The 27262-nt window shown below is 47.0% G+C and overlaps 1 protein-coding gene and 1 pseudogene across 2 annotated transcripts in view; one reads left to right on the top strand and one right to left on the bottom strand.

The window, feature by feature from the left end:
* Positions 1–27262, bottom strand: part of TEKT5 (tektin 5) — a 70032-nt gene that overhangs the window by 7543 nt on the left and 35227 nt on the right. Inside the window, exon 6 of the mRNA XM_003269271.4 lies at positions 726–880. Coding sequence (XP_003269319.1) covers positions 726–880 — 155 coding nt within the window. The remainder of the gene's footprint in view (positions 1–725; positions 881–27262) is intronic.
* LOC101177798 lies at positions 10017–10370 on the top strand (annotated as a pseudogene). The gene has a single exon (XR_001113525.2). The product of XR_001113525.2 is annotated as an HIG1 domain family member 1A, mitochondrial pseudogene (transcript).

The raw sequence follows: 27262 nt of genomic DNA, 5'->3' as shown, positions 1-27262 counted from the left end.
AAGATAATGCCCCTAGCACGGCGAGAACAGAGTGGCCAAGTGGTTTGCCCCAAGTCAAACAGCACGTTCATGGGAAATAATCCCCATGTCTGCTGAGTTATTCCTTCTTGGCCTGGCCATCATCGTATTACAATCCCCGCCCCTGCCCCCCACAAACATCCTTTCTGGGTTGGCATAAGCTTTTGACCCCTGTCCTGTGAGAAAGCCCTTCGTCAACAGATGCCAGCCTCCTTAGCACAGCAGGATGGGTGGGATCCATCAGCCAGGAGCTCATGAGGCTCTTCCAGGGCTTCACGGTGAGAACTTTACAAACAGGGAGGTGGGAAGTGAGTGAGGAATGGGTGCCTCTTTCATGGGAGCCTGGAGAGAGAAGGTAAAGCCACTGCCTGGGGGGCTACCATTCATTGCCTTGGCTTTCAAGGGAAACAGGAGGGTTTCTAGAGCACAACGGAGTTACAAAGCCACCCCTCGTTTAGGCAAGTGAGAAGACCACGGTGCCCAAGGTGGGACTCCCAGTGATGAGGAAGCCACGCAGTGGTACAGCCCGAGCTGCATCTCCGAACTCCACCCGCACCCTGCACTCTGTTGAGTTGTAGGACTGGATGTCCTGATTGAGGGAGGGTCCATTTTTCAGACCCAGTGCACCTGGGAGCTCCTGAGACCCACCCCTCCCCCTTCCTGGATTCCCAGGGGTTCTCCCACCTCCTCTGGCCTCCCTCGCTTACTTGAACTGCGGGATGTCCCTGCACAGCTCCATGTTGGGGCGCCAGGTCCGGCACTCCAGCCTCGTCTGGGCCACCTTCAGTGGGCCCTCCTTGGCCTTGATGGACCTTTCCAGCAGCATGATGGTGTTCTCGGCCTGGAAGATCTCCTGCAGCGTCTGCAAGGGAACACACAGGTGTCACCACCCACCAGGCCCTTTTGACCTCCTCTGACTGGGGGTCTGGGAGGAGCTTAAGTCAACAGGTCAGCCTCCAGCCAGGCACTTAAGATACCCCTTCCCCAGCCTTGAGCGCCTTTGAGGCAGGAAGCTCACCCTTCCTAAGAAACCCTGAGGCTGGGCACAGTGGCTCATGCCTGTAATCCCAGCACTTTGGGAGGCTGAGGTGGATGGATCACCTGAGGTCAGGAGTTCTAGACCAACCTGGCCAACATGGTGAAACTCTGTCTCTGCTAAAAATACAAAAACTATCCAGGTGTGGTGGCAGGCGCCTGTAATCCCAGCTAGTTGGGGGGCCGAGGCAGGAGAATCGCTTGAACCCGGGAGGCAGAGGTTGCAGTGAGCCGAGATTGCGCCATCGCACTCCAGCCTGGGAGACAAGAGTGAGACTTCATCTCAAAAAAAAAAAAAAAAAAAAAAGGGTTAGAAACCCTGAGAAGCCACTTCAGGTACCCTCTTGTCACCGGGGCACTGTGGACATGGAAGACCGGCCAGTACCATGGTTGGTTTTGTTCTGAATCTCCAATAGCCATTAGAGTTGCCAGTCAGTGCTCAGCAGGAAGAAAGCAAAGGAAGGGAGTGAGGGTGAGGAAGAGGGAGAGGAAGGAAAGAAGGAAGGCAGATTGACAGAGATTGACAGAGACTGTTAATCTGAAATAATCTCTAAGCCAATCTCTAAGCCAGTTTCACTTCATCTGGGTTTTTCCATATAGACTCAGAGTTTACCTTCTCAGCAATTACCTTCTTAATTACTGAGAAGGTAAACTCTGGATCTGTATGTATTTTCCATTATTATTATTATTATTATTATTTTGACACGGAGTCTCGCTCTGTCACCCAGTCTGGAGTGCAGTGGCATGATCTCTGCTCACTGCAAACTCCACCCCCCAAGTTCAAGTGATTCTCCTGCCTCAGTCTCCCAAGTAGCTGGGATTACAGGCACCTGCTGCCTCACCTGGCTGATTTTTATATTTTTAGTACAGATGGGGTTTTGCCATGTTGGCCAGGCTTGTCTCAAACTCCTGACCTCAAGTGATTCACCTGCCTCAGCCTCCCAAAGTGCTGGGATTACAGGCGTGAGCCACCGCGCCCGGCCCATTTTTTTTTTTTTAAACAAATCCAGAGTTTACTCTCTTAGTAAGTAGTAGATCAGTGAATGAAGAAGGAAGAAGGGAAGGAAATAAGAATGGAAGGAGGGAGGGAGGGGAGGAGAGGGAGAAAGGAAGGCAGGAAGGCAAGAAGGAAGACAAAATTTTTTTTTTTTTTTTGAGACAGAGTCTTGCTCTGTCGCCCAGGCTGGAGTGCAGTGGCCCAGTCTCGGCTCACTGCAAGCTCCGCCTCCCAGGTTCACGCCATTCTCCTGCCTCAGCCTCTCCGAGTAGCTGGGACTACAGGCACCCGCCACCATGCCCAGCTAATTTTTTGTATTTTTAGTAGAGACGGGGTTTCACTGTGGTCTCGATCTCCTGACCTCGTGATCCGCCCGCCTCGGCCTCCCAAAGTGCTGGGATTACAAGCGTGAGCCACCGCGCCCGGCCAAGACAAAATTTTTTATCTGTCAAAATATCTTTCCCAATATGATGTCACCATTGTACCCTACAATTTATGAAAGTGCAGATCTCAGGGATGGGCAGGCAAGAGCCTGCTGAGGTCTGAGAATGTTCTACATCTTGATCTGAAGGTTTCACAGATATAAACATAGATGAAAATTCATCTTCAAAATCCACCAAGCTGTGAGCTTTACTGACTGTTATGCCTCAACAGAAAATAGAATGAGAATCAGAAGTGTTTGTAACAAACCTGCACATTGTGCACATGTACCCTAAAACCTGAAGTATGATAATAAAATAAAAATAATAAATAAATGAAAGTAATTAAATATTAAAATAAAAAACACATTACATTATACAAAAAAAAAGAAAATCAGAAAAAGTCAAATACAAGGCACGATTGGTGAAATGTCAACATTTGTGCTGGGTACATGAACGTCTTTCATTTATTTTATTTTTTTGAGACAGGGTCTTGCTCTGCCACTCAGGCTGGAGTGCAGTTGCGCAATCGCAGCTCACCACAGCCTCGACCTCCGGGGCTCAAATGATCTTCTCGCCTCAGCCTCGCAAGTAGCAGGGACTACAGTCACACATCACCACACCTGGCTAATTGTTTAATTTTTTTCAAGAGATTAGGACTTGCTATCTTGCTCAGACTGGTCTCAAACTCCTGGGCTCAAGCAACCATCATGCCTCAGCCTCCCAAAGTGCTGGGATTACAGGTGTGACCCACAGCACCTCGTGGGAGTCTTTTATATGATTCTCTCTACTTCTGTGTGTTTGAAACTTTCCACAACAAAAACTAAAAGAATGAGAGAATGAACAAAGAAGGGGCTCAAAAGCCTATGCATTTATTCCAGAAGGAACCTGTCCCTGCACTTGGCCAACCACAAACACACCGGGAACTGAGACACTGGCACGAAACGATGTCACCTCACCGTGACTGAAACATCCACTCTCTACCCTCTTGTCACCCAGTGGCCCTCGACCTGTGAGCAGTTCTGCTGGTCACAGTGTCCCTCTCCTGTGACAAGGCCCTTTGAGGACAGGCTGTCCTGACACCCCTCCCCAGACTCAGCAGGACACAATGGCGAGGTTGCATGTGCTCAGTCTCTGAGAAGCCTAGAAATGATACAATGATGTCCTGTCATGATGGTCTCCAGCGATCAGAAAGATGTGCCAGTGCAACTCATGACCGTGAAGAGTTCGATTTCATTTGCCCAGAGACTCCATACTACCTAAAGAAGCCATTCATCAGCTCCACCAGGAACGTCTCCATGGGGTCACTGCTGGACATGCACCTGCTCTTCCATACAATGGCATCTGCCTGTGAGTGTGACTGCTACCTTGATATAAGACCACAGTGAGTCAACATCTTTGACCATTTCTACCCTGTTCACGTAATTAATGAAGAGGATAATTCAAAGAAACAACCAGTGAAGGCTTACTTGAAAGGTTCATCATCAAAACCATGGAGGTGTGGGGAAAGAGATAGACAAGATTATGATGTAAAACAAAAAGTACTATCTGCAAGTGATGGGGGTAATTAATTCAACATTTGTTCAATACTGTTTACCTTTTCCATTTTAGACTAGTGATAAGTGACAATGATTTACAACAGAAGGGTCCCAAAGGCATCTTCAAATCATACTCAAATTCGAGTGCAGTGGCTCATACCTGTAATCCCAACGTTTTGGGAGGCCAAAGTGGCAGAATCGCTGAAGCCCCGGAGTTTGAGACCAGCCTGGGCAACATAGCAAGACCTTATCTCTACAAAATAATTGTAAAAGTTAGCCAGGCATGGTGGTGCACATCTGTAGTCCCAGCTACTTGGGAGGCTGAGGCTGGAGGACCGTCTGAGCCTAGGAGTTCAAGGTTGCAGTGAGCTATGATTGCACCACTGCACTCCAGCCTGGGTGACAGAGCAAGACCCTATCTCCAAAAAACAACAAAAAAAACCCCAAACAGTTGTACATTCCAATATATTCTCCATCCACACACCCACACACCGGAGACAGATTGGGAATAACAGGAGTGCTGAACTGGAAATTAGACCACCAGGGGCCAAATCTTGGTATCACCACTATACCTATACAACCTATACTATAAGACCTTGGGCATCCATGTCCTTAAATGGAGGTGATAAAAGTGCCCACCCAGCAAGTATGTGACAAGAATAAAATGGAATACTGCATGTGCAGCTTTCCAAGAGTCCCTAGCACATACTAAGTGCTCATCAGAGGTCAGCTATTCCAATGATCACACTCTATTTTTCAAGGAAGAGACCAATACATTGAAATACCATTGTTTCCAAGAAGCCTCATCCCATCTTCCCAGTTGAAACAAATCACATCTCTGGCATAAGCAAAGGTTTGTGTCTCCACTAACACACCTCAGATAGACTGGTTCACAGCAGGGTAGGTTGGGTGCCCCAATCAGAGTGCGAGCCACTCCTGGGGAGGGTCCAGGCCCACCTGTCCCCTTTTGTGTCCCCTCTGCATCCTAGCGCCTGCTCCCAGATCTGCCTTGGGACTGGAGGCTGGCACTGCCTCACAGTCTGATCTCCCGCCAGCCCACCCCCAAAAGCGTATTCATGCTTTTTCTTTCTTCTTTTTGTTCTTCCTCTTCCTCCTTCTCAGTCTTTCTCTTCCCGTTCTCCTTCCTTCTCTTCCTCCTCCTCCTTTTTCTTTCTCCTTCTTCTCCTTCCTTCCTTTCCCTTCCTTCCTTCCTTCCTTCCTTCCTTCCTTCCTTCCTTCCTTCCTTCCTTCCTTCCTTCCCCCTTCCTCCTCCCCCATTCTTCCCCTCCTCCTCCTCCGTGGGACAGGGTCTCTGTTGCTCAGACTGAAGAGCAGTGGCGGGATCATGGCTCACTGCAACCTCTGCCTCCCGGGCTCCAGTGATCCTCTCACCTCAGCTTCCTTAGTAGCTGGAACTACAGGTGCCTGCCACCACACTCAGCTAACTTTCTGTTGCCCAGGCTGCTCTCAAACTCCTGACCTAAAGTGATCCTGCCGCCTCAACCTCTTGAAGCACTGAGAATACAGGCACGTGAGCCACCATGACTGGCCTGTACATGACTTTTTAAAAAACAGATTTTTTTAAAGCTTTATAGCTTTGTTGAGGCATAGTTGATATACAATAAATTACACATGTTTAATGTTTACAATTAGCTGAGGTTTAACTTATGTATATACCCATGAAATCATCACCATAATCAAGATAGTGAATGAATCCATCACTCCCAAAAGTTTCTGTATACCTCTTTATAATCCCTCCCTCCTGCCTCCGCCTACCCTAGGCAACCATGATCATAGATAAACACTTCTGTCACAATGCATTAGTTTGCCTTTCTAGCATCAGAATCTGAAGGTATATATGTATTTGTTTTTGGAGGGGGGCAGGTCTGGCTTCTTTCACTCAACATAATTATTTTGAGAATTATTCATGTTGTTGTGTGTATCAGTGATCTGTTTCATTTCATTGCACAATATTCCACCATATAGCTAGACCACAATTTTCATCTAGCCACCTGTTGATGGACATGTGGGTTGTTTCCACTTTGGGGCTATTACAAATAAGAGCTGCTATGAACATTTGTATTTGAGTCTTTTGGGAGATGTATACTTTATTTCTTTTGGGTAAATGCCTAGGAGTGGAATAGCTGGATCATAGAATAGGTCAATGTTTCACTTTTTTAGAAACTGTCAAAGTTTTCCCCCAAGTTTCCAGTTTTCATTCTCACCAGCGGTATTCAAGAGTGCCAGTTGCTCCACACCTTCGTCAGCACTTAGTGTGGTCAGTCTTTTTAATTTCAGCCATTCTCGTGAATATGTAGTGGTATATTATGGTTTTAATTTGCATTGTGCTTGTCTCTTTGAAGAGCAGGTCTTCAGAGAAGCATGTGGATTAGCCCAGGTGGTACAGGTGGGCAGGCGGGTTGGGGTGGGGCCTGAGGGGTGAGCATCAGAGATGCTATTAACTGAAAGAGGCTCCTATCCCCACACTCTCCTCCCATGGTCCACAAGCACCAGCCACTGAGATGTTACAGCCAAGAGGGGCCTGGCATTTCCAAGGGAGAGGAAAATACCACTCCTCATCTCCCAATACACTTAGGTGATTATCAGCAGGCACTAGACACCCCTAAATTCCCCCAGACCCTACCGTGTTTGGAGTTGGGCATTAATATCACATAGAGGCCTGGCGTGGTAGCTGATGCCTGTAATTGCAGCACTTTGGGAGGATGAGGTGGGAGGATCGCTTGAGTCCAGGAGTTTGTGACCAGCCTGGGCAACATAGTGAGACCTTGTCTCTACGAAAAACAGACAAAATTAGCCAGGCATGGTGATGCATGCCTGTAGTCCCAGCTACAAGGGAGGCTGAGGCAGGAGCATCACTTGAGCATGGGAGGTTGAGGCTGCAGTGAGATCACGCCACTGCACCCCAGCCTGGGTGACAGAGTGACACACTGTCTAAACAATAAATAAATAATCACATGAAAGGAGGAGAAAGGGACTGTGTCCCTTGAACATCTCAACTGGAATTAGGCAAAGCCTTCACAACTTCTAGCACAAGACTAGCTCCAAAGAACAGTCGCAGAGAGCAACAAGCTCTGAAGAAGCTCAGCTCAGGCGATTCCTTGTAATCTCTTTTCCTGTTAAAAGCTAAGGGGCTGGCCGCAGGCTGGTAGGGCTGAGAAATGACAGAGCTACTGACATTCACCCAAACCAATCTGGATTGCCGTGCCGTGCCCCTGGCCAAACCTCTTGCAATATGAGTACATGACACATGTCTTATCTTTTGTGTTCTGGAGCTTTGATATCCGAGGCCTTGCTGACCCTACAGGCACCGGCCCTTCCAGGGTTAGCCAGTGATAACCTAGCGATAAGCAGGCAAGTCGCCCTGGAGCACACTCTTCAAATGCAAAGCAACCAACCTAGAGCCCATAGTCCAACCACCTCCTTTACTGGGCATTCACTGTCCACCAGGCCACAATACACCTGCTCTAATCACCCCAGGCCAGGTACTATTCAACTAGGGACAGTCCCTATCCCCCAGAGCCCACTGAAATGATCCTAATTAGCCATTTCTAAGCCTCTTACCCTGTCCCACTCTGTCCTTCCCAGGGAAACCATAACCAAAGGCTCCTGCCCACATTTCTCCCCCTCCCTCCCTCCTTCCTGAGCCACCCCAGTGCTCCCCCTGTGGACCCCTGTGGTGTGGAATGCCCCCTCTTCTTGGGAACTATCTTTTGGATGGTGATCATCTGTTGATCTGTTGCCCTTAGTCTGGCTTCTTTTACTTAGCCTATTGTAAGAATCATTCATATTGTTGTGTCACTGGTCTATTTCACTTTACTGTTCAATATTCCACCTTGGAAGTAAACCAGGGACAGAAAGTTAAACACCACATGCTATCACTCATATGCAGAAGCTAAAGTGTTAATATCACAGAAGTAAACAGTAGAACAGAGGATACTACAGGCTGGGAAGGGGAAGGGAAAGGGTGGGGGATAGAGAGTGAGTTCTTAAAGGATACAGAGTTACAGCGAGGTGGGAGGAATAAGTTCCAGTGCTTTATGCCACTGTAGGATGACTACAACGTAAGTTCCAAATAGCTAGAATGAGGATAGTGGCTATTCCCAACATGAAGAAATGATGTTTGAGATGACAGAAATGCAAGTTACCCTGATCGCTACACATGGTGTACATCGAAACATACGCACAATTACTGTGTCAATTTAAGAAATAAAATAAAGGCTGGGCACAGTGGCTCATGCTTGTAATCCCAGCACTTTGGGATGCCAAGGCAGGAGAATCACTTGAGGCCAGGAGTTTGAGACCAGCCTGGACAACATAGTGAGACCCCATCTCTAAAAAAGAATTATCTCGGCTGGGCGCGGTGGCTCACGCTTGTAATCCCAGCACTTTGGGAGGCCGAGGCGGGCAGATCACGAGGTCAGGAGATGAAGACTATGGTGAAACCCGTCTCTACTAAAAATACAAAAAAAAAATTAGCCGGGCGTGGTGGCGGGCGCCTGTAGTCCCAGCTACTCGGAGAGGCTGAGGCAGGAGAACGGCGTGAACCCGGGAGGCGAAGCTTGCAGTGAGCCGAGATTGCGCCACTGCACTCCAGCCTGGGTGACAGAGCGAGACTCCGTCTCAAAAAAAAAAAAAAAAAAAAAAAAAAAAAAAAAAAAAAAAAAAAAAAGATTTATCTGGGCCTGGTAGCTCATGTGTACAGTCCTAGCTAGTCAGAAGGCTGAGGTGAGAGGATGGCTTGAGCCTATGAGTTTGAGGCTCTAGTGAGCTGTGATGGCACCACTGCACTGCAGGCTGGGCGACAGAGCGAGACTCCGTCTCTTAAAAAAAAAAAAGTAAAAGTAAAATATAAATATAAAAAAATTACTGTATGATTATACCTCAAAATTTCCACTAATACACTGTGTTTTAAAACAATGAGGCCAGCTCTTCACATAATATTCATGATACAGCCTGTGCTGTCCAACATGAGGCCGCGGGCCACATAAGGCTGTTAGGCACTTGAATGTGGCTAGTGCAAATTGAGATGAGCCGTAAGTAAGCACATAACATGCACCAAACTTAGCACAAGAAAAGTGTTATAAAATAGTTCTGTAGTAATTTTTATAGTGACAACATGTAAAAATAACACTTTGGTATATTATTACCAAAGTATTATGCATTACATAAAACATATTATTAAAATCAATTTCGTGCCAGGCAGGGTGGCTCACGCCTGTTTTACCAGCACTCTGGGAGGTCGAGACAGGTGGATCCCTGAGGTCAGAAGTTCCAGACCAGCCTGGCCCACATTGTGAAACCCCATCTATACTAAAAATAGAAAAAAATTAGCCAGGTGTGGTGGCGAGGGCCTGTAATCCCAACTACTCAGGAGGCTGAGGCAGGAGAATCACTTGAACCTGGGAGGAGGAGGTTGCAGTGAGCCGAGGTCACGCCATTGCCCTCCAGACTGGGCAACAAGAGCAAAACTCTGTCTCAAAAAATAAATAAAATAAAATAAAATCAATTTCGCATTTTTTGCTTTTTCAAGCAGCTACTAGACACTTTGAAGTTACACAAGGGGCTTGCATTGTATTTCTATTGGAGAGCACTAGTCGAGGCCCCGCTGAGCACTTGTCAGTTTACTAAGTCCTTTCCCGTCTTTTACATCATTTGATACCCACAATAGCCCTGTGAGAAAGCGAGTCAGTGACTACTATTCCCATTGAACATATGAAATCAACTGAGGCTCAGAGAGGGGCTGTAAACAGCTAAGTGCATCATCAGAGGTGGACATGAGGCTTGAAAGCCTAAAGTCATTTTTCTCAAAGTGGCATTCACAGACCCCCACATGGGATTCTTCCCGAAGGGCTTACTATCTATGTGGATCCTTGCACCCTCCACGCTTGCTGCATCCAAATCTCACCTCCACAGATCCTTGTTTAAATGTCACCTCCAGGACTGGCTGGCACGACTGTGGGTGGGGAGAAGCCGGGAGGACTGGGTGCGCGTGCAGGGATCAGAAGCTGGTTGGCGGGTGAGAGGTTTTCTCGCTCTAGGGAGATTCTTCAAGCAATCACTATGTCAACAGACACAGGTGTTTCCCTTCCTTCATATGAGGAAGATCAGGGATCCAAACTTATTCAAAAAGCTAAAGAGGCACCATTCGTACCCGTTGGAATAGCAGGTTTTGCAGCAATCGTTGCATATGGATTATACAAACTGAAGGGCAGGGGAAATACTAAAATGTCCATTCATCTGATCCACATGCGTGCGGCAGCCCAAGCCTTTGTTATAGGAGCAATGACTGTTGGTATAGGCTATTCCATGTATCAGGAATTCTGGGCAAAACCTAAGACTTAGAAGAAGAGATGCTGTCTTGGTCTTGTTGCAGGAGCTTGCTTTAGTTAGACATCTCATTATTGAAGTTACCTATTATTGTTGGAAATAAACTAATTTGTATGGGTTTAGATGGTAACATGGCATTTTGAATATTGGCTTCCTTTCTTGCAGGCTTGATTTGCCTGGTGACCGAATTACTAGTGACTAGTTTACTACCTAGGTCATTCAAGGAAGTCAAGTTAACTTAAACATGTCACCTAAATGCACTTGATGGTGTTGAAATGTCCACCTTCTTAAATTTTTAAGATGAACTTAGTTCTAAAGAAGACAACAGGCCAATCCTGAAGGTACTCCCAGTTTGCTGCAGAATATCACATATTTTGGATGTTGTATAAGAGCCCTATTTGCCCCAGTTAATTCAACTTTTATCTGCCTGTTTTGTGGACTGGCTGGCTCTGTTAGAACTCTGTCCAAAAAGTGCATGGAATATAACTTGTAAAGCTTCCCACAATTGACAATATACGTGCATGTGTTTAAACCAAATCCAGAAAGCTTAAACAATAGAGCTGCATAATAGTAGTATTTATTAAAGAATCACAACTGTAAACAGAATAACTTAAGGATTCTAGTTTAGTTTTTTGTAATTGCAAATTATATTTTTGCTGCTGATATATTAGAATAATTTTTAAATATCACCTCGAAACAGAAATATGTATTTTAAGCACTCATGCAAAGGTAAATGAACACTTTTTAAATGTGTGTGTTGCTTATTTTTTCCATAAGAATTGTAAACATTGAACTGAACAAATTACCTATAGTGGATTTGATTAATGACTTATGAGCAAGCTGGTTTGGCCAGACAGTGTACCCAAACTTTTATATACTATACAGACGGCTATTACACTTGTGAAATTCTCTTGTCTAATCTGAATTTACATTCCATGGCGATAACATGGTATAAGTATTGTTATTGAAGTAAGTGACCTATGTCAAAAATAAACAAATAAATAAATAAATAAATGTCACCTCCAAAGAAAGAGCCTCCCTATCTACTCTATTCAGAATGGACAGCCACCTCCAACACTCCACCCCTCTCCTGGCTTCCCCCTTCCTTCCTGGATCTATTTGTCTGCATGGATCGATTTGTCGCCAGACCCTATGGGGGCACCAGGAAATGGCTTCCTCACTAGAACATAAGCTATCAGAAATTAGGGGCTGTGTTTTGTTCACGCTGTTCTCCCATCACCTAGAACAGTGTTTGGTGCAGTATTAGGGTTACCAGTTAAACTACAGGACTCCCAGTTCCCAGTTAAATTTGAATTTCATATAAACAACAAAGCACTTTCTCGTGTATGTTCTTTTTTTTTTTTTTTTTTTTTGAGACAGAGTCTCGCTCTGTCGCCCAGGCTGGAGTGCAGTGGTGCAACCTCGGCTCACTGCAAGCTCCGCCTCCCAGGTTCACGCCATTCTCCTGCCTCAGCCTCTCCGAGTAGCTGGGACTACAGGCGCCCGCCACCACGCCCGGCTAATTTTTTTGTATTTTTAGTAGAGACGGGGTTTCACCGTGGTCTCGATCTCCTGACCTCGTGATCCGCCCGCCTCGGCCTCCCAAAGTGCTGGGATTACAAGCGTGAGCCACCGCGCCCGGCCTCGTGTATGTTCTATAATGGACTGCCTGAATGTTTGTGTTCCCCCAAAATTCCTATATTGAAAGCTTTGTCTGTCCCAGTGTGTTGGAGGTGAGGCCTCTGAGAGGCGATTAGGTGATGAAGTGGAGTTCTCCTGAACGGAATTAGCGCCTCTATAAGAAGATGCCAGAGAGCTACTTTACTGTCTTTCTGCCAGGTGAAGAAAAAACAAAGGCTATCTACAACCCGGAAGACGGCCCTCACCGGAACCTGATCATGCTGGCACACTGACCTTGGACTTTTAGCCTCCAGAACTGTGACAAATAAATTTTGTTGTTTACAAGCCACCTAGCCTATGGTGGTACTTGGCTATAGTAGCATGAATGCACGGAGGCAAGCCCGTTATTGCATGAGACATGCTGACGTTAAAACATGATTTGTAGGTCACGCACAATGGCTCACACCTATAAGCCTAACACTTTGGGAGGCTGAGGTGGGAGGATTGCTTGAGCCCAGGAGTTCGAGACCAGCCTGGGCAACATGGTGAAAGCCCATCTCTACAAAAAATACAAAAAAATTAGTCAGGTGTGGTGGTATGTAACTATGGTCTCAGCTACTCAGGAGGCTGAGGTGGGGGGATTGCCTAACCCCAGGAGGTGAAGGCTGCAGTGAGCTGTGATGCACCACTGCACTCTAGCCTGGGCAGCAGAGCAAGATCCTATCTCAAAAAATAATAATAATTTGGCCAGGTGCAGTGGCTCATACCTGTAATCCCAGCACTTTGGGAGGCCAAGGCAGGCAGATCACCTGAGGTCAGGAGTTCAAAACCAGCCTGGCCAACATGGTAAAACCCCGTTTCTACTAAAAATACAAAAATTGGCCAAGCATGGTTGCAGGCACCTGTAATTCCAGCTACTGGGAGGCTGAGACAGGAAAATCGCTTGAACCTGGGAGGCGGAGGTTGCAGGGAGCCAAGATCACACCATTGCACTGGGCTGCAAGGCTGGGCAACAAGGGTGAAACCCTGTCTCAAAAAAATAAATGAAATAAAAACATAAAATTTGTTGGCCGGCCATAATGTCTTAGTGCCTATAATTCCAGCACTTCGCGGGGCATTAAGGTAGGAGGATCGCTTGAGCCCAGGAGTTTGAGACCAGCCTGGGCAATATAGTGAGACCCCATCTCTAGGTAAAAAAAGAAAAATTGGCCAGGCGTATAGTGCACATCTGTAGTCCCAGCTACTTGGGAGGCTGAGGAAGGATTGCTTGAGCCCAGAAGGTCGAGGTTGCACTGAGCTATGATCACAACACTGTACTGCATTCTAGCCTGGGCAACAGAGTAAGACTCTGTCTCAAAAAAAAAAAAAAAATTTGTTGATGTGACATTCAAGTTTAACTGGACATCCTGTATTTGTCTTTGCTAAATCCGGAAACCCTACTTATGGTAGTAGCTCAATAAACATCAATTGAATGAATGAATCACAGTGGGATCTGGAAGTCTAGCTTTTTAACCAGCTTCCCCCCAGTGACTCTTGTGTACATTAAAATTTGGGAACAACCTGCCGTACAAATTATAGAGTCCTGCCCATCTCATATTTTAAGATAGGGGAAAACTGATTACATAGTAAATTGCTCCTGACCGAGGTGGGATTGCAAGTTTAACACCCAGTCTCTGCCTTCAAGGATTTTACAATCACTTTGTTCTTTTCCTTTCTCATAAGCTGTAAAACATTCACACATCTTAATATGCAAGGAATGACTATTTTAGTGAGGCTGGGCCCATACCCTATGGACACCAATAAATTGCTTAAAACAGAATTTTTTTCAAAGAATCAAAGTCCTGGCTTCTGTATTAGCTTAAGAAAAAATCCAGATAGCAGTTTGCTCCCTGAAGAGGACAAAAGGATGCCTGCTTCCTACTGGTGGAGTCAAGACGGGAACCTGAGTTATGGGAGGGCAGGGAGGCCCAGCCTCCTCCAGAGCCCACCTAGGAAGGAGGCCAGCCCTTCACCTGGTCCTCCGTGAGCCACAGCAACTCAGCCCACACGCTGGTTAAACATTATCCCTTAAGAATGTTCTGTGCCCAGCGTGTGAGTGGCATATAAACACTCAATGGGGGAACACCTCTCTTGGAAGCCCTGGGGATTTTCTTCAGAAACCTCCCCTTGGTGGGGGCAGTGGGTGGGATGTACAACCCTTAGAATGCACCACTTCAGCCCAGCATAGAAGAAAATAAAGTCCTTATATAGATGAAAAATGCTTCTTGGTGCCACTTTGCCCAGTGTTTGCCCTGTCATGGAAAACAGCCCCTACCATCTAGGCGTCCCTACTTGAAGAGCCTATTGCTGGGGTGGAGGGGACATTACTGAGGGTTCAGCGGGTGATAAGAAGCTGATAGTGGGCTGGGCGTGGTGGCTCACAACTGTGGTCCCAGCACTTTGGGAGGCTGAGGCAGGCAGATTGCTTGAGCCCAGGAATTCGACCAGCTTGGGTAGCATGGTGAGACCCTGTCTCTACAGAAAATTAAAAAAAAAAAATAAGCCAGGTGTGGTGGTGCACACTTGTAGTCCCAGCTACTCAGGAGGCTGAGGCAGGAGGATCGCTTAAGCCTGGCATGCCGAGGCTGCAGTGAGCTGTGATGACGCCACCGCACTCCAGCCTGGGTGACAGAGTGGGACCCAGTCTCAAAAAAAAAAAAAAAAAAAAAAAGCAGCAGCTGCCTGTGGTACACACCATCCCTGCCCCACCCTGAGCCCATCCAGGGCAGCTCCCAGAGTGCTCCTCTCCACCAGTAGGCGCTGTTGCTAGGGAAATCTAGAGATGCCTCAGGCCAGAGACCTGAGCCCACCTTGTCTCTTTCTTTGTTCACTTTCTCCACTCCCTGGTCACCATGCTTAGGGCTCAGTCAACCTGTGATGGGGACCTGAAACTTTACAAAAGGCCTGTCTCCTGGGTCTGGGAAAGGAAGATCTAATATTCATTCGTAAGCTCAATCCTTCATTCATTCATTCATCCACAGAATCATTGATTCATGTGTCGACGCAACAAATGTTCGTTGAGCACCTACTTAGTGCCAAGCACTGTTCTAGGCGGTGGATCCAGCAGTAAGCAGAACAGCTGGAAAACCCTGTCCTTGTGGAGTGGACATTCTGGTGGACTTTACACTCTGTTGTTTGCTTTTTTATGCAACACACACTTGTTGAGCACATACGAGTACTCGTTACAAGTGAGACAAATGGTCACTGTCAGCATCACAGGAACTCAAGTCCCTTCCACCTCCTGTTAAAAATGTTTATTAGATGCCTTTGATGGACAGCACATGGGCGGGGGACAGAGCCACAAAAAAAGACACCATGTTAGTTCTCCTGGAATTCCTGTGTAAGCGGAGGAACAAGGGCACAGCCACACACGACCATTTATCAAGTGTTTACTCCAGGCCGGGTCCTGCGCCAAGACTCTTACATGAATCATCTCATTATAGGACCATACCAATCCTATGCAGAACATTCTAGCAACATTCCCTGGCTTTTATTTTTATTTTATTTATCATATTTTTTTGAGACACAGTCTTGCTGTGTCACCCAGGCTGGAATGCAGTGGCGTGATCTCGGCTCACTGCAACCTCCGCCTCCCAGGTTTAAGTAACTCTCCTGCCTCAGCCTCCTGAGTAGCTGGGACACAGGCGTGTGCCACCACATCTGGCTAATTTTTGTATTTATTTATTTATTTATTTTAGTAGAGACAGGGTTTTGCCATGTGGCCAGGCTGGTCTTGAACTCCCAGCCTCAAGTGATCAGCCTATCTCGGCCTCCCGAAGTGCTGGGATTACAGGCATGAGCCACCGCGCCCTGCCTGCATTCCCTGGTTTTTAGATGAGAGAAATGAGATAGTTACCTCCTTGTCAATTCTCTTTCAAACCTGCTGACCATTTCCAGGCATGAGGCCCCAGGTGGTGCCAGCCTATCTTTGTCTCTCTAGCCCTTGGCCATCTTGCATGGTGCACAAAAAGCAGCTTCAGCATTGAGCAGTTTCTGCAGGCCACAGGCTCAGACTGCATTTGAATGGTTGGCTCTGCTTCCCTTATATTTATTTTCTAGCTACCCTCTGCTTACAGCAAGTGCTGACGGTTTTCCATTTATTAAAGTGACCTGAAGTTTCTCTTCTATTTTCATTTTTAATTTTATTTATTTTTAGAGGCAAGGCGTCTCTCTGTTGCCCAGGCTGAAGTGCAATGGCATGATCACGGCTCACTGCAACCTTAAACTCCTGGGCTCAAGTGATTCTCCTGCCTCAGCCTCCTGAGTAACTGGTAGTACAGGTACATGCCACCATACCTGGCTATTTTTTTAAATTTTTATTTTGTTTGTAGAAATTGGATCTCACTATGTTGCCTAGGCTGGAGTGCAGTGGCACTATCATATCTCACTGCAGCCTAGAACTCCCGGGCTCAAGTGATGTTCCCAATCCAGTCTCCTATGTAGCTGGCATTACAAGTGTGGGCCACTATGCCTGGCTAATTTTTTGTAGAGACGGGGTCTTGCTATCTTGCCCGGGCTGGTCTTGAACTCCTAGCCTCAAGCCATCCTCCTGCCTCAGCCTCCGAAAGTTCTGGGATTACAGGCATGAGCCAATGCACTCAGCTGTGTCTCTTTTAAATTATTATTCTTTTAATTTTCTTTTTCTTTTTAACATAGGGTCTCTCTCTGTCACCCAGGCTGGAGTGCAGTGGCACAGTTTCTCCTCACTGCAGCCTCGACTTTCCAGGCATCAAGTGATCCTCCCACCTCAGCCTCCTGAGTAGCTAGGACTACACCACCATGCTCAGCTAGTTTTTGTATGTTTTTGTAGACACTGGGTCTCGCCATGTTGCCCAGGCTAGTCTTGGACTCTGGGGCTCAAGTGATCCTCCCACGCCAGCCTCCTAAAGTGCCAGGATTACAAATATGAGCCACCATACTCGGCCTATTTTTTGAAATTTTTAGCTGACTCAGTTTAAATAGAAATACAAAATCAGTAACGGTCCAAGTGGCACATGAATATGGTAAAACTGAGAACATGGCCCTCCTGCACTTGGTACATAGATATAATACAGGTGAGAGAGAACTGAAGCAGAGCTAGGAGGAGGACACTGAGGGGCAGGGACCACTGCGGAGGCTGTTCCTACCCCATACCCTTCCCAGGTTGGAGACTGGCACTGACAGCTGCCTGTTTCTCCACCACCCCAACCCCATTCCACTTTCTTCCTCCCCCTGTTGTCCACTCCCACTCCCCCTGCAATTTCTTTTTTTATTTTTATTTTTATTATTTTTCTTGAGACAAAGTCTTTCTCTGTTGCCCATGCTGGAGTGCAGTGGCGCAATCTCAGCTCACTGCAACCTCCGCTTCCCGGGTTCAAGCAATTCTCCTGCCTCTGACTCCCCAGTAGCTGGGACTACAGGTGTGTGCCACAAGGCCCAGCTGATTTTTGTATATTTAGTGGAGACAGGGCTTCACCATGTTGGCCAAGCAGGTCTCGAACTCCTGACCTCAGGTGATCTGCCCACCTTGGCCTCCCAAAGTGCTGGGATTACAGGCGTGAGCCACTGTGTCCGGTCCCCCTCCCATATCTTTACGGGGCCTGTCTGCAGGTTTTCTAGAATTGGCTTCCCTAGAACCTATCAATGACTCATACCCAAGGCAAATCTGCCCACGTGGGTGTGCACTCCGCCAAAAAACACGCCCCTTAACATCTTGTCCAGACTCTGTCATTCAAGGCCAGGGTCATCTTCATTATAAGGGAGGAAAAAAGCCACATCTGGCCAGGTGGGTGACTCGCACCTGTAATCCCAGCACTTTGGGATGCCAAGGCAGGTGGATCACCTGAGTCAGGAGTTTGAGACCAGCCTGGCCAACATGGTGATACCCAGTCTCTACTAAAAATACAGAAATTAGCCAGGCGTGGTGGTTTGTGCCTGTAATCCCAGCTACTCAGGAGGCTGAGGCACAAGAATCGCTTGTACCTGGGAGGTGGAGGTTACAGTGAGCCGAGAGTGTGGCACTGCATTCCAGCCTGGGCGACAGACTAAGACTCCATCTAAAAAAAATAAAATAAAAAATAAAACAAGCCACACCGTCTCCATCTGGGGGGCAGCCCCTGCTTGTGCACTAGAAACGCTGGGGCACCATGACAGCTTCCAGAAGTTTGAAGAATGGGAATCCCAATGCCAGAGAGGCAGATGGCTGCATGGGCTGGCCAGGGGCAGGGGCTGGAGACAGGGCAGCCTGAAGCTTCATGCTGAGGAGGAAGCCCAGGGGACCTTCATCCCGAGCTGCAGGGACAGTTTAGTGACACGGTCTTCCTGCAGGGCAATCCAAGGCAACAAGATCAAATCGGGGAGCTTCCCCCCGACCTGGGACGTACCTCCCCAGGTATCCACATGCCTCATTCTCTCACCTCCTTCAGGCTATGGCTAAAAAGCCAAGAAGGCCTTCCCTGACCATCCCAGTTTAAATTACAGCCCTAAACCAGCCAGCACCCCCAATCACCTGCTTCCCAGCTTCATTTTCTCTCTAACCCCTATCCTTGGCATACTGTATGTTTTACTCATTAATTTTGTTGTTAATTCCCCTAACCCAAAAGCAAGCTTTTCCTCTGGGGAGGGATTTTGGTCTGTTTTGCTCACTTCTGAATTCCCAGTGCCTACATGGGATCAATGTCTGGGGCACAGTAAATAATAATGATGATGATAACAATAATATGCAACACTTAGCATACTGCTATTGTGTGCCAGGCACTTTTCCAAGGGCTTTGCATATATTAATTAATTAGCAGGTGCTCAGCGAACACTGGCTCCCTGGATGGATAAATACACACCATGGGCTGTGCGTTTAAGACAAGAGTACACGGCCGGGTGCGGTGGCTCACACCTGTAATCCCAGCACTTTGGGAGGCTGAGGCGGGAGGATCACCTGAGATCAGGGGTTTGAGACTAGCCTGACCAACATGGCGAAACCCTGTCTCTACTAAAAATACAAAAAAATTAGCCAGGTGTGGTGGTATGCGCCTGTAATCCAAGCTCCTTGAGAGGCTGAGGCAGGAGAATCACTTGAACCCAGGAGGCAGAGGTTGCAGTGAGCCAAGATGGCACTATTGCACTCCAGCCTGGACAACAGAGCAAGACTCCATCTCAAAAAAATAAAAAGGACAAGAGGACAAGCATTGGCACCAGACTATCTAAATCCCAGCTCCAGCACATCCAAGCTGGGTGGCCTTGGGCCAATGTCCTACCCTCTCTGAGCCTTTCCACTATAACAGGGATCATAATCCTTCCTAGTCCATGGGCTGGAGGTGAGGTTTAGTGAGACAATCCAGCAATGTGATTAGCACAGGGTCTGGGAGAAGGAACTCTTAAAAACCTTAGCAAGTATGGAAACCCTTCACTGCCTCAGCACACAGACCTGACAGACGCAGATACCTTTCTGGTCACAGAGCAAAGGTGGCATGCCCAGCTCTTCCCACAGTGCATGCTTTTCTGCCACACATTCTGAAAAATGCCAAAGGAAAGTCCTGCTCCTCTCCCCACCTGCCCTCCCACTCTCTCCAGGCCAGGTAGAACGATCCCTTATATACACAGACAGACACAAACAGACACACACATACACACACACACACACACACACACACCCTCCAGGCCACGTAGAACGATCCCTCATATACATAGGCAGACACACACACACACACACACAAACACACATACACACCCTCCAGGCCACGTAGAACGATCCCTCATATACATAGGCAGACACACACACACACACACACACACAAACACACATACACACCCTCCAGGCCACGTAGAACGATCCCTCATATACATAGGCAGACACACACACACACACACACACACACACACACACACACCCTCCAGGCCACGTAGAACGATCCCTCATATACATAGGCAGACACACACACACACACACACAAACACACATACACACCCTCCAGGCCACGTAGAGCGATCCCTTATATACACAGGCAGGCAGACACAAACACACCCCACCCTCTCCAGGTCAGGTAGAATGATCCCTTATATACACAGGCAGAGACACACACACACCCCCACCCTCTCCAGGTCAGGTAGAACAATCTCTTATATACTCAGGCAGGGACACACACATGCACAGACAGAGCTGGCATCTCTCTGCCCATCCCCCAAGCTCTGAGGTGCTTCCCCAGAATCCCCACTGCAGGCCCCCTCCCCAGGGATGTTAACCTTCCTGTTCCCATGAAGTTGGAAGAATCTGGGGAAAAGAGGCTTCTGGGGCACAGCCTAGCATATCCTAGTGGCTGGGCGAGGCTGCTGGGGATTGGCTCAGCGGGTCACCCCATGGGAGGAGTCCTGGCATCCTGGGTCTGTCTGGCAGCCAGCCCTGCCTTCCCCGCCCAGGCCTGCCTGGGAGCTGGAAGTCTGGTGGGAAGAGAGTGATGGCGTGCAGGGCTCACCTCACTCCCTTTCCCGCCCAAACTCTGTGCTCTGCATACAACAGGCTGCCTGCCAGTGGAGATGAGGCGAGACTGGGGAGCAGGAGTCCTATGCCTCCCATTTGCTGTACACCTGGGGACAGGTTACTTCACCTTCCTGAGCCTCTCTATAGTTGCACAGATGTAGGTTCAATTCCACCTCCTGCTGTGTGACCTTGCATGGATCACAACCTCTCTGTGCCTCATGCAATCTGCACTCAACATCGATTGAGCCCTTTGTAGCTGCCAGACACTGTGTAGAGCACTTGTTCTTTTGTCTGTAAAAACCGGCTTAATAATAACTTGCCAGGCCAGGCGTGGTGGCCCACGCTTGTAACCCAAACTCTTTGGGAGGCCAAGACGGGCAGATCACCTGAGGTTAGGAGTTCGAGACCAGCCTGGCCAAATGGTGAAACCCAGTCTCTACTAAAAATACAAAAATTAGCCAGGTGTGGTGGCAGGTGCCTGTAATCTCAGCTATTTGGGAGGCTGAGGCAGGAGAGTCACTTGAACCTGGGAGGCAAAATGTGCAGTGAGCCGAGACTGAGCCATTGCACTCCAACCTGGGCAATAAGAGTGAAACTCTGTCTCAAAAAGAAAAACAAAACAAAACAAAAACACTTGCCCACAAGGTTATTGGGGGGACTAAGTAAAATTGTGTGTGTGTGTGGACGTGTGTGCGTGTGTGTGCACGTGCACGTGTGTGTGGTAGCTGCTCTATCATTTTTTTAAGAGACGTTCTCACCCTGTTGTCCAGGCTGAAGTGCAGTGGCACTATTATGGCTCACTGCAGCCTCAACATCCCAGGCTCAAGGGATCCTCCCACTTCAGCCTCCCAAGTTGCTGGAACTATAGGCACATGCTACCACACCCAGCTAATTTTTGTGTTTTTCATAGAGATGAGGTTTTGGCATGTTGGCCAGCCTGATCTCAAACCCTGGGCTCAAGCAATCCACCCACCTCAGCCTCCCAAAGTGCTGGGATTACAGATATGAGCCACTGCACACAGCCAGTGGTTAATTTTATATGTCAATTTGACTGGCTTGACTGGGTTAATTGTATATGTTAATTTAAAGGAATACCCAGATAGCTGGTAAACCATTATTTTGAGGTGTGTCTGTGAAGGTGTTTCTGGAAGAAACTAACATTTGAATTGATGAACTCTGCGGTCATGTCCAATGTGGGCAGGCATCACCCAACCCACTGAGGGTCCGAATAGAACAAAAAGGTAGCGGAAGGGTGAATTCACTCTCTCTGCTTTAGCTGGGACATCCATCTTCTCCTACCCTTGGACATCAGAGTTGCTGGTTCAGACTCTGACAGAGGCTTACAGCCTCAGCCCCTGACTCTTAGACCTTAGGACTGGAACTGAATTACACCATCAAGTTTCCTGGGTCTCCAGCATGCAGACCAGAGGTTGTGGGACTTCTCAGCCTCCATAACCTCACAAGCCAATTCCTACAACAAATCTCCTCTCAGATACATTTCTATACATCCTATTGCTTCTGTTTCTCTGGAGACCCCTAAAACAGTGTGTAAATTGCTTAGTCCAGTGTCTGCCACCATGCCATGGACTGTCCTGTCTCCCCACCCTCCCCTCCCCCACCCCCCACAGTCTGTGATGAGATTTTTCACTTGGGATCATTGATTTTTTTTGTTTTTGTTTTTTTTAATGTAAGACAATAGGAAATTCAGATTCACTTGAAAGAATTTGTCTTTAGAGGCAACTTAAATTCTGTAAGGCAGAAGAGAGACTTATTGCTGGAGAAATAACTGCCTTTCCTAAAAAAAAACAATTGAGGACTACATTTATCCTTCAAGAATTGTTATCTCTTTTACATACACATACATGGTGAATGGGTAACTCAAAAGCCAATTACATAAAGAATGTTGCCTTTACAAACAGCCTCCAACCATATTTACACATTCTTACTGCTCCCAATCTAAACGGAGAGAATGTAGTCCATTAGGAAAAGCAGGCCTTCAGAACCCACCAGAACTCTGGGGTTCCAATCCCAGTTCCGCTACTTACCCCCTATTCAACCTTGTACAAATTACCTGATCTCTCTAAACCTCAGGTTTTTTTTTAAATTATGAAATAATATTTTTAAGGTCTGCCATATAGGATTATTGTGAGGGTTATGTAAGATTATATGTTTATATGTGGGTGGCATTGTGGCTACTTGACAAATAGAAATGGCAATATTAATACCCATTTCCTCTTAACCTATGGAACACTATAAAAGACTACATTTCCCAGGCTCCCTTGTAGCTCCAGGCCATGTGACTAATTCTAGCCAGTGGAAAGGAATCAAAATGTTGTTTGGGACCCTTGGGAAGTCTCTTTTAAAAGGAGGTGGTTGTACCCTTCTCTTTCTCAGGTATCTTCCTGCTAGCTCAAACTTAAGATGTGATGGTGGAGCTCCAGCAGCCTCCTTGGACCATGAGGTCTAAGTGTGAAAAATAAATGCTTGGGTGGTGAAGCAGAAAAACAGCAGCCTGGGCATCTGATGATACCATGAAGCCATCTTGCAACCCAAGATTTATTTTATGTGAGAGGAAAGTAGACTTCTAACTTACTTAAACTGGGGTTATTTGGGGTCTTTTATTACATGTGGCTGAACCTAATCCCAAATGAGTTGTCATATATAACCAAAGAGTTCATAGCAAATCATCCGTGATGAGGGTATCTAGACCTCAGCACTACTGACATTTTGATAGACTCTTGGATAACATTGGTGGAGGAGGCCGTCCTGTGCATTGAAGGATGCTTAGTTAGCAGCATCCCTGGGCTCTACCCACTAGATGCCAGTGGCACTCACTTCCAGTGTGACAACCAAAATTATCTCCAGATATTGCCAACTACCCCCTAGAGGAAAAATTTGCCCCAGGTTGAGAACCACTGCTCTTGATTTATTTATTTTTATTTTTATTTTTTTGAGAGTCTTGGTCATCACCCAGGCTGGAGTACAGTGGCATGATCTCAGCTCCCTGCAATCTATGCCTCCTGGGCTCAAGCGATTCTCCCACCTCAGCCTCCTGAGTACCTGGGACTACAGGCATGTGCCACCACGCCCAGCTAATTATTTTTATTTTTTGTAGAGACAGGGTCTCACCATGTTACCCAGGCTGGCCTCAAACTCCTGGGCTCAAGTGATCCACTCATCTTGGCCTCCCAAAGTGCTGAGATGACAGGTGTGAGCCACCATGCCCAGCCATCTTGATTTATTTGTTGAAAAATTAGGAAGCCGAAGAGGTAAGGCCTATAGAAGTAAACCCCTAGAAATGAATACAAACACCTGAGATATAATAAACTGATGTCAAGAGGAAAAGATAATCAAAGGCACAAACATTTGGGTTATACAGATTTCTCCAGAGAAGTATTCAACTGGGTACATGCAAACTATTTTTTGTTTGGTTTTTGAAACAGGGTCTTGCTTTGGTTGTCCAGGCTGGAGTGCAATGGTGCAGTCACTCCTCACCACAGCTTTGATCTCCTGGGCTCAAGTGACCCTCCTGCCTTGGCCTCCTGAGTAGCTGGGACTACAGATGCACATCACCATGCCTGGCTAATTTATTATTTTGTGTAGAGATGCGGTCTTGCTAGATTGCCCAAGCTGGTGTTGAACTCCTGGGCTCAAGTGATCCTCCCACCTCAGCCTCCCAAAGTGTGGGGATTACAGGTGTGAGTCATTGCACCCAGCCTACATTTTTGGCTTGAAATTCAAGCCTAGACTCAGATTCATGGACAATTAGTTGTATATAAAGCCAAAAATTAGGGCTTCCTTTTTTTTTTTTTGAGACAGAGTTTCACTCTTGTTGCCCAGGCTGGAGTGCAATGGTGTGATCTCGGCTCACTGCAACCTCCACTTGCCAGGTTCAAGCAATTCTCCTGCCTCAGCCTTCTGAGTAGCTGGGATTACAGGCGTGCACCACCATGCCCAGCTAATTTTTTTGTGTATTTAGTAGAAACGGGGTTTCACCATATTGGCCAGGCTGGTCTCGAACTCCCAATCTCAGGTGATCCACCTACCTCGGCCTTCCAAAGTGGTAGGATTACAGGCGTGAGCCACCATGCCCGGCCTAGAGCTGCTTTTAAACAACTGTATTTAGGATAGGAATCAAGAGGATAAGACAGTAGAGAAATAGGAGTGAATCGAATGCTATAACCAATGACTTCCAAAGTGATTTTAAGTGGTAAATGATAACATTAAGTCACAATGTAGAAAAGTCATTCCCCTTTCAATATTTTTTTTTTTTTTCCTGAGATGGAGTCTTGCTCAGTTGCCCAGGCTGGAGTGCACTGGTGCAATCTCAGCTCACTGCAAGCTCTGCCTCCCGGGTTCATGCCATTCTCCTGCCTCAGGGATGGGACTACAGGCGCCCGCCACTACGCCCGGCTAATTTTTTTTTATTTTTTTTTTTTTATTTTTAGTAAAGACGGGGTTTTCCCGTGTTAGCCAGGATGGTCTCGATCTCCTGACCTCGTGATCTGCCCGTCTCGGCCTCCCAAAGTGCTGGGATTATAGGCGTGAACCACTGCACCTGGCCTCCCTTTTCAATTTTTTCCAACACCTTTATTGACATACAATTTACCAAAAAGTTCACCCACTTAAAATGTACTGTGGTTTTCAGTATAGTTACAATTGTTCAGCCATCACTATAATCTAATTTAGAACATTTTCACTACTCACCCACAAAAGAAACTTTGTATCCCCTGTCTTTGAATCTGATTATTGTCTTGTAATCTAAATGAAAGAGATGACAATTCTTTTTTTTTTTTTTTTTGAGAGAGTTTGCTCTGTCACCAGCTGGATGCAGTGGCGATCGGCTCACTGCAAGCTCTGCCCCGGTCACCCCCCCCCAGCCCCCGAGCTGGACCGCGCCCGCCACCACGCCGGCTAATTTTTCTTTTTGTAGAGATGGGTTCACCGGTCTCGATCTCCTGACCTCGTGATCCGCCTGCCTCGCCTCCCAAGTGCTGGATACAAGCGTGAGCCACCCGCCGAGATGACAATTCTAAGTGTTGACTATGATGCAGAGAAACTGGACCACTTATATGCGGCTGGTGGAAGTCAGTATTTGTCAACCTCTAGAAAGCCGTTTGACAGAACCTACTGAAGCTGAAGATACACCCACTCTATAAGCCAGGGATTCCGTTCCTGGGAACGCCCATGAGAAAGGAGTCCGTATGTCCACCAAAAGACTTGTGCTAGAATGTTCGTAACAACTTAAACATCTACCAACAGGAGGATGGATCAATTGTGGAATAGTCCCACAATAGACTACCATCCAGCAGTAAAAAAGAACTTCTAACACACACACAACAATACAATGGATGAACCTCAGCGATATTATATTGAGTGGAAGCAGCCAAGCACAAGAAAAGAACATACTGCACGATTCCAACATTATGAATTTCCAGACCAGGCAAATCTAACGGCTGGTGATAGAAGTAAGAATGATGGTGCCTTTGGGGAGGGGGTGTAGACTGGGAGGGGGTATGAGGGGGGCTACTGGAACTAGGAATGTCCTAGGCTTTGATCTGGAACAGGGTTTCTTAACCTCATCACCTATTGACATTTAGGACCAGATATTTCTTTTTTTTTTTTTTTTCTTTTTTGAGACAGAGTCTCACTCTCTTGCCTAGGCTGGAGTGCAGTGGTGCCATCTCAGCTCACTGCAACCTCCGCCTCCCGGGTTCAAGCAATTCTTATACCTCAGCCCCCTGAGTACCTGGGATTACAGGCATGTGCCACCACACCTGGTTAATTTTTGTATTTTTAGTAGAGATGGGGTTTCACCATGTTGGTCAGGCTGGTCTCGAACTCCTGGCCTCAAGTGATCTACCCACCTCGGTCTCTCAAAGTGCTAGGATTACAGACGTGAGCCACGGTACCCGGTCTGGGACCAGATAATTCTGTGTGTGGCATCTGTCCTGTGCATTGAAGGATGCTTAGTAGCATCCCTGGCCTCTACCCACTAAATGCCAGTAGCATCCATCCCGCAAGGTGTGACAACCACATTGTGAAATATCCCCTGAGGGGCATAATCACCCCATGACTGAGAGCCACTGAACTAGGTACTGGTCACACATGTGCACACACACGTAAAAATCAAATTCAAGCTGTACCCAGATTAATGCAGTCAAATATCACATGTACCTGATGAATATGTACGACTATTATGTCTCCCTAATAACAAAACATTTTTAAAAATTTGACGATTAATACAGTTGTGTTCTTTGCTGTGTTATACCTTTGTTTGTTTGTTTGCTGATTTTGAGATGGAGTCTCGCTTTGTCGCCCAGGCTGGAGTGCAGTGGTGGGATCTCGGCTCACTGCAAGCTCCGCCTCCCGGGTTCACACCATTCTTCTGCCACAGCCTCCGGAGTAGCTGGGACTACAGGTGCCCACCACCACACTCAGCTAATTTTTTGTATTTTTAGTAGAGACGGGGTTTCACCATGTTAGTCTGACCTTGTGATCTGCTCACCTCGACCTCCCAAAGTGCTGGGATTATAGGCATGAGCCACCGCGCCCGGCAAGACCTTACTTCAAAAAAAGTTTTAATAAGCCAACTGCAGAGAAAACAAATCAATGTATTCACATTCAAAATAAGAAAACCATGAAAGGCCTGTATGCTCATAATTAGCGTTACGATAGCTTAAAGGTGAAAGGTGAATGGGTGAAATTTGGGGAGGATAGATTTCAATGGGCACAGGGTTTTGTTTTGGGGTGACGGAAATGGAACTGGGTAGAGGTGGTGGTTGTACATTATTATCAA

Source organism: Nomascus leucogenys, chromosome 18 (assembly GCF_006542625.1).
Source record: "Nomascus leucogenys isolate Asia chromosome 18, Asia_NLE_v1, whole genome shotgun sequence".
Lineage (NCBI taxonomy): Eukaryota > Metazoa > Chordata > Mammalia > Primates > Hylobatidae > Nomascus > Nomascus leucogenys.
Note: the sequence above shows the minus strand (reverse complement) of the source record. Positions and strands in the feature narration are given on the sequence as shown.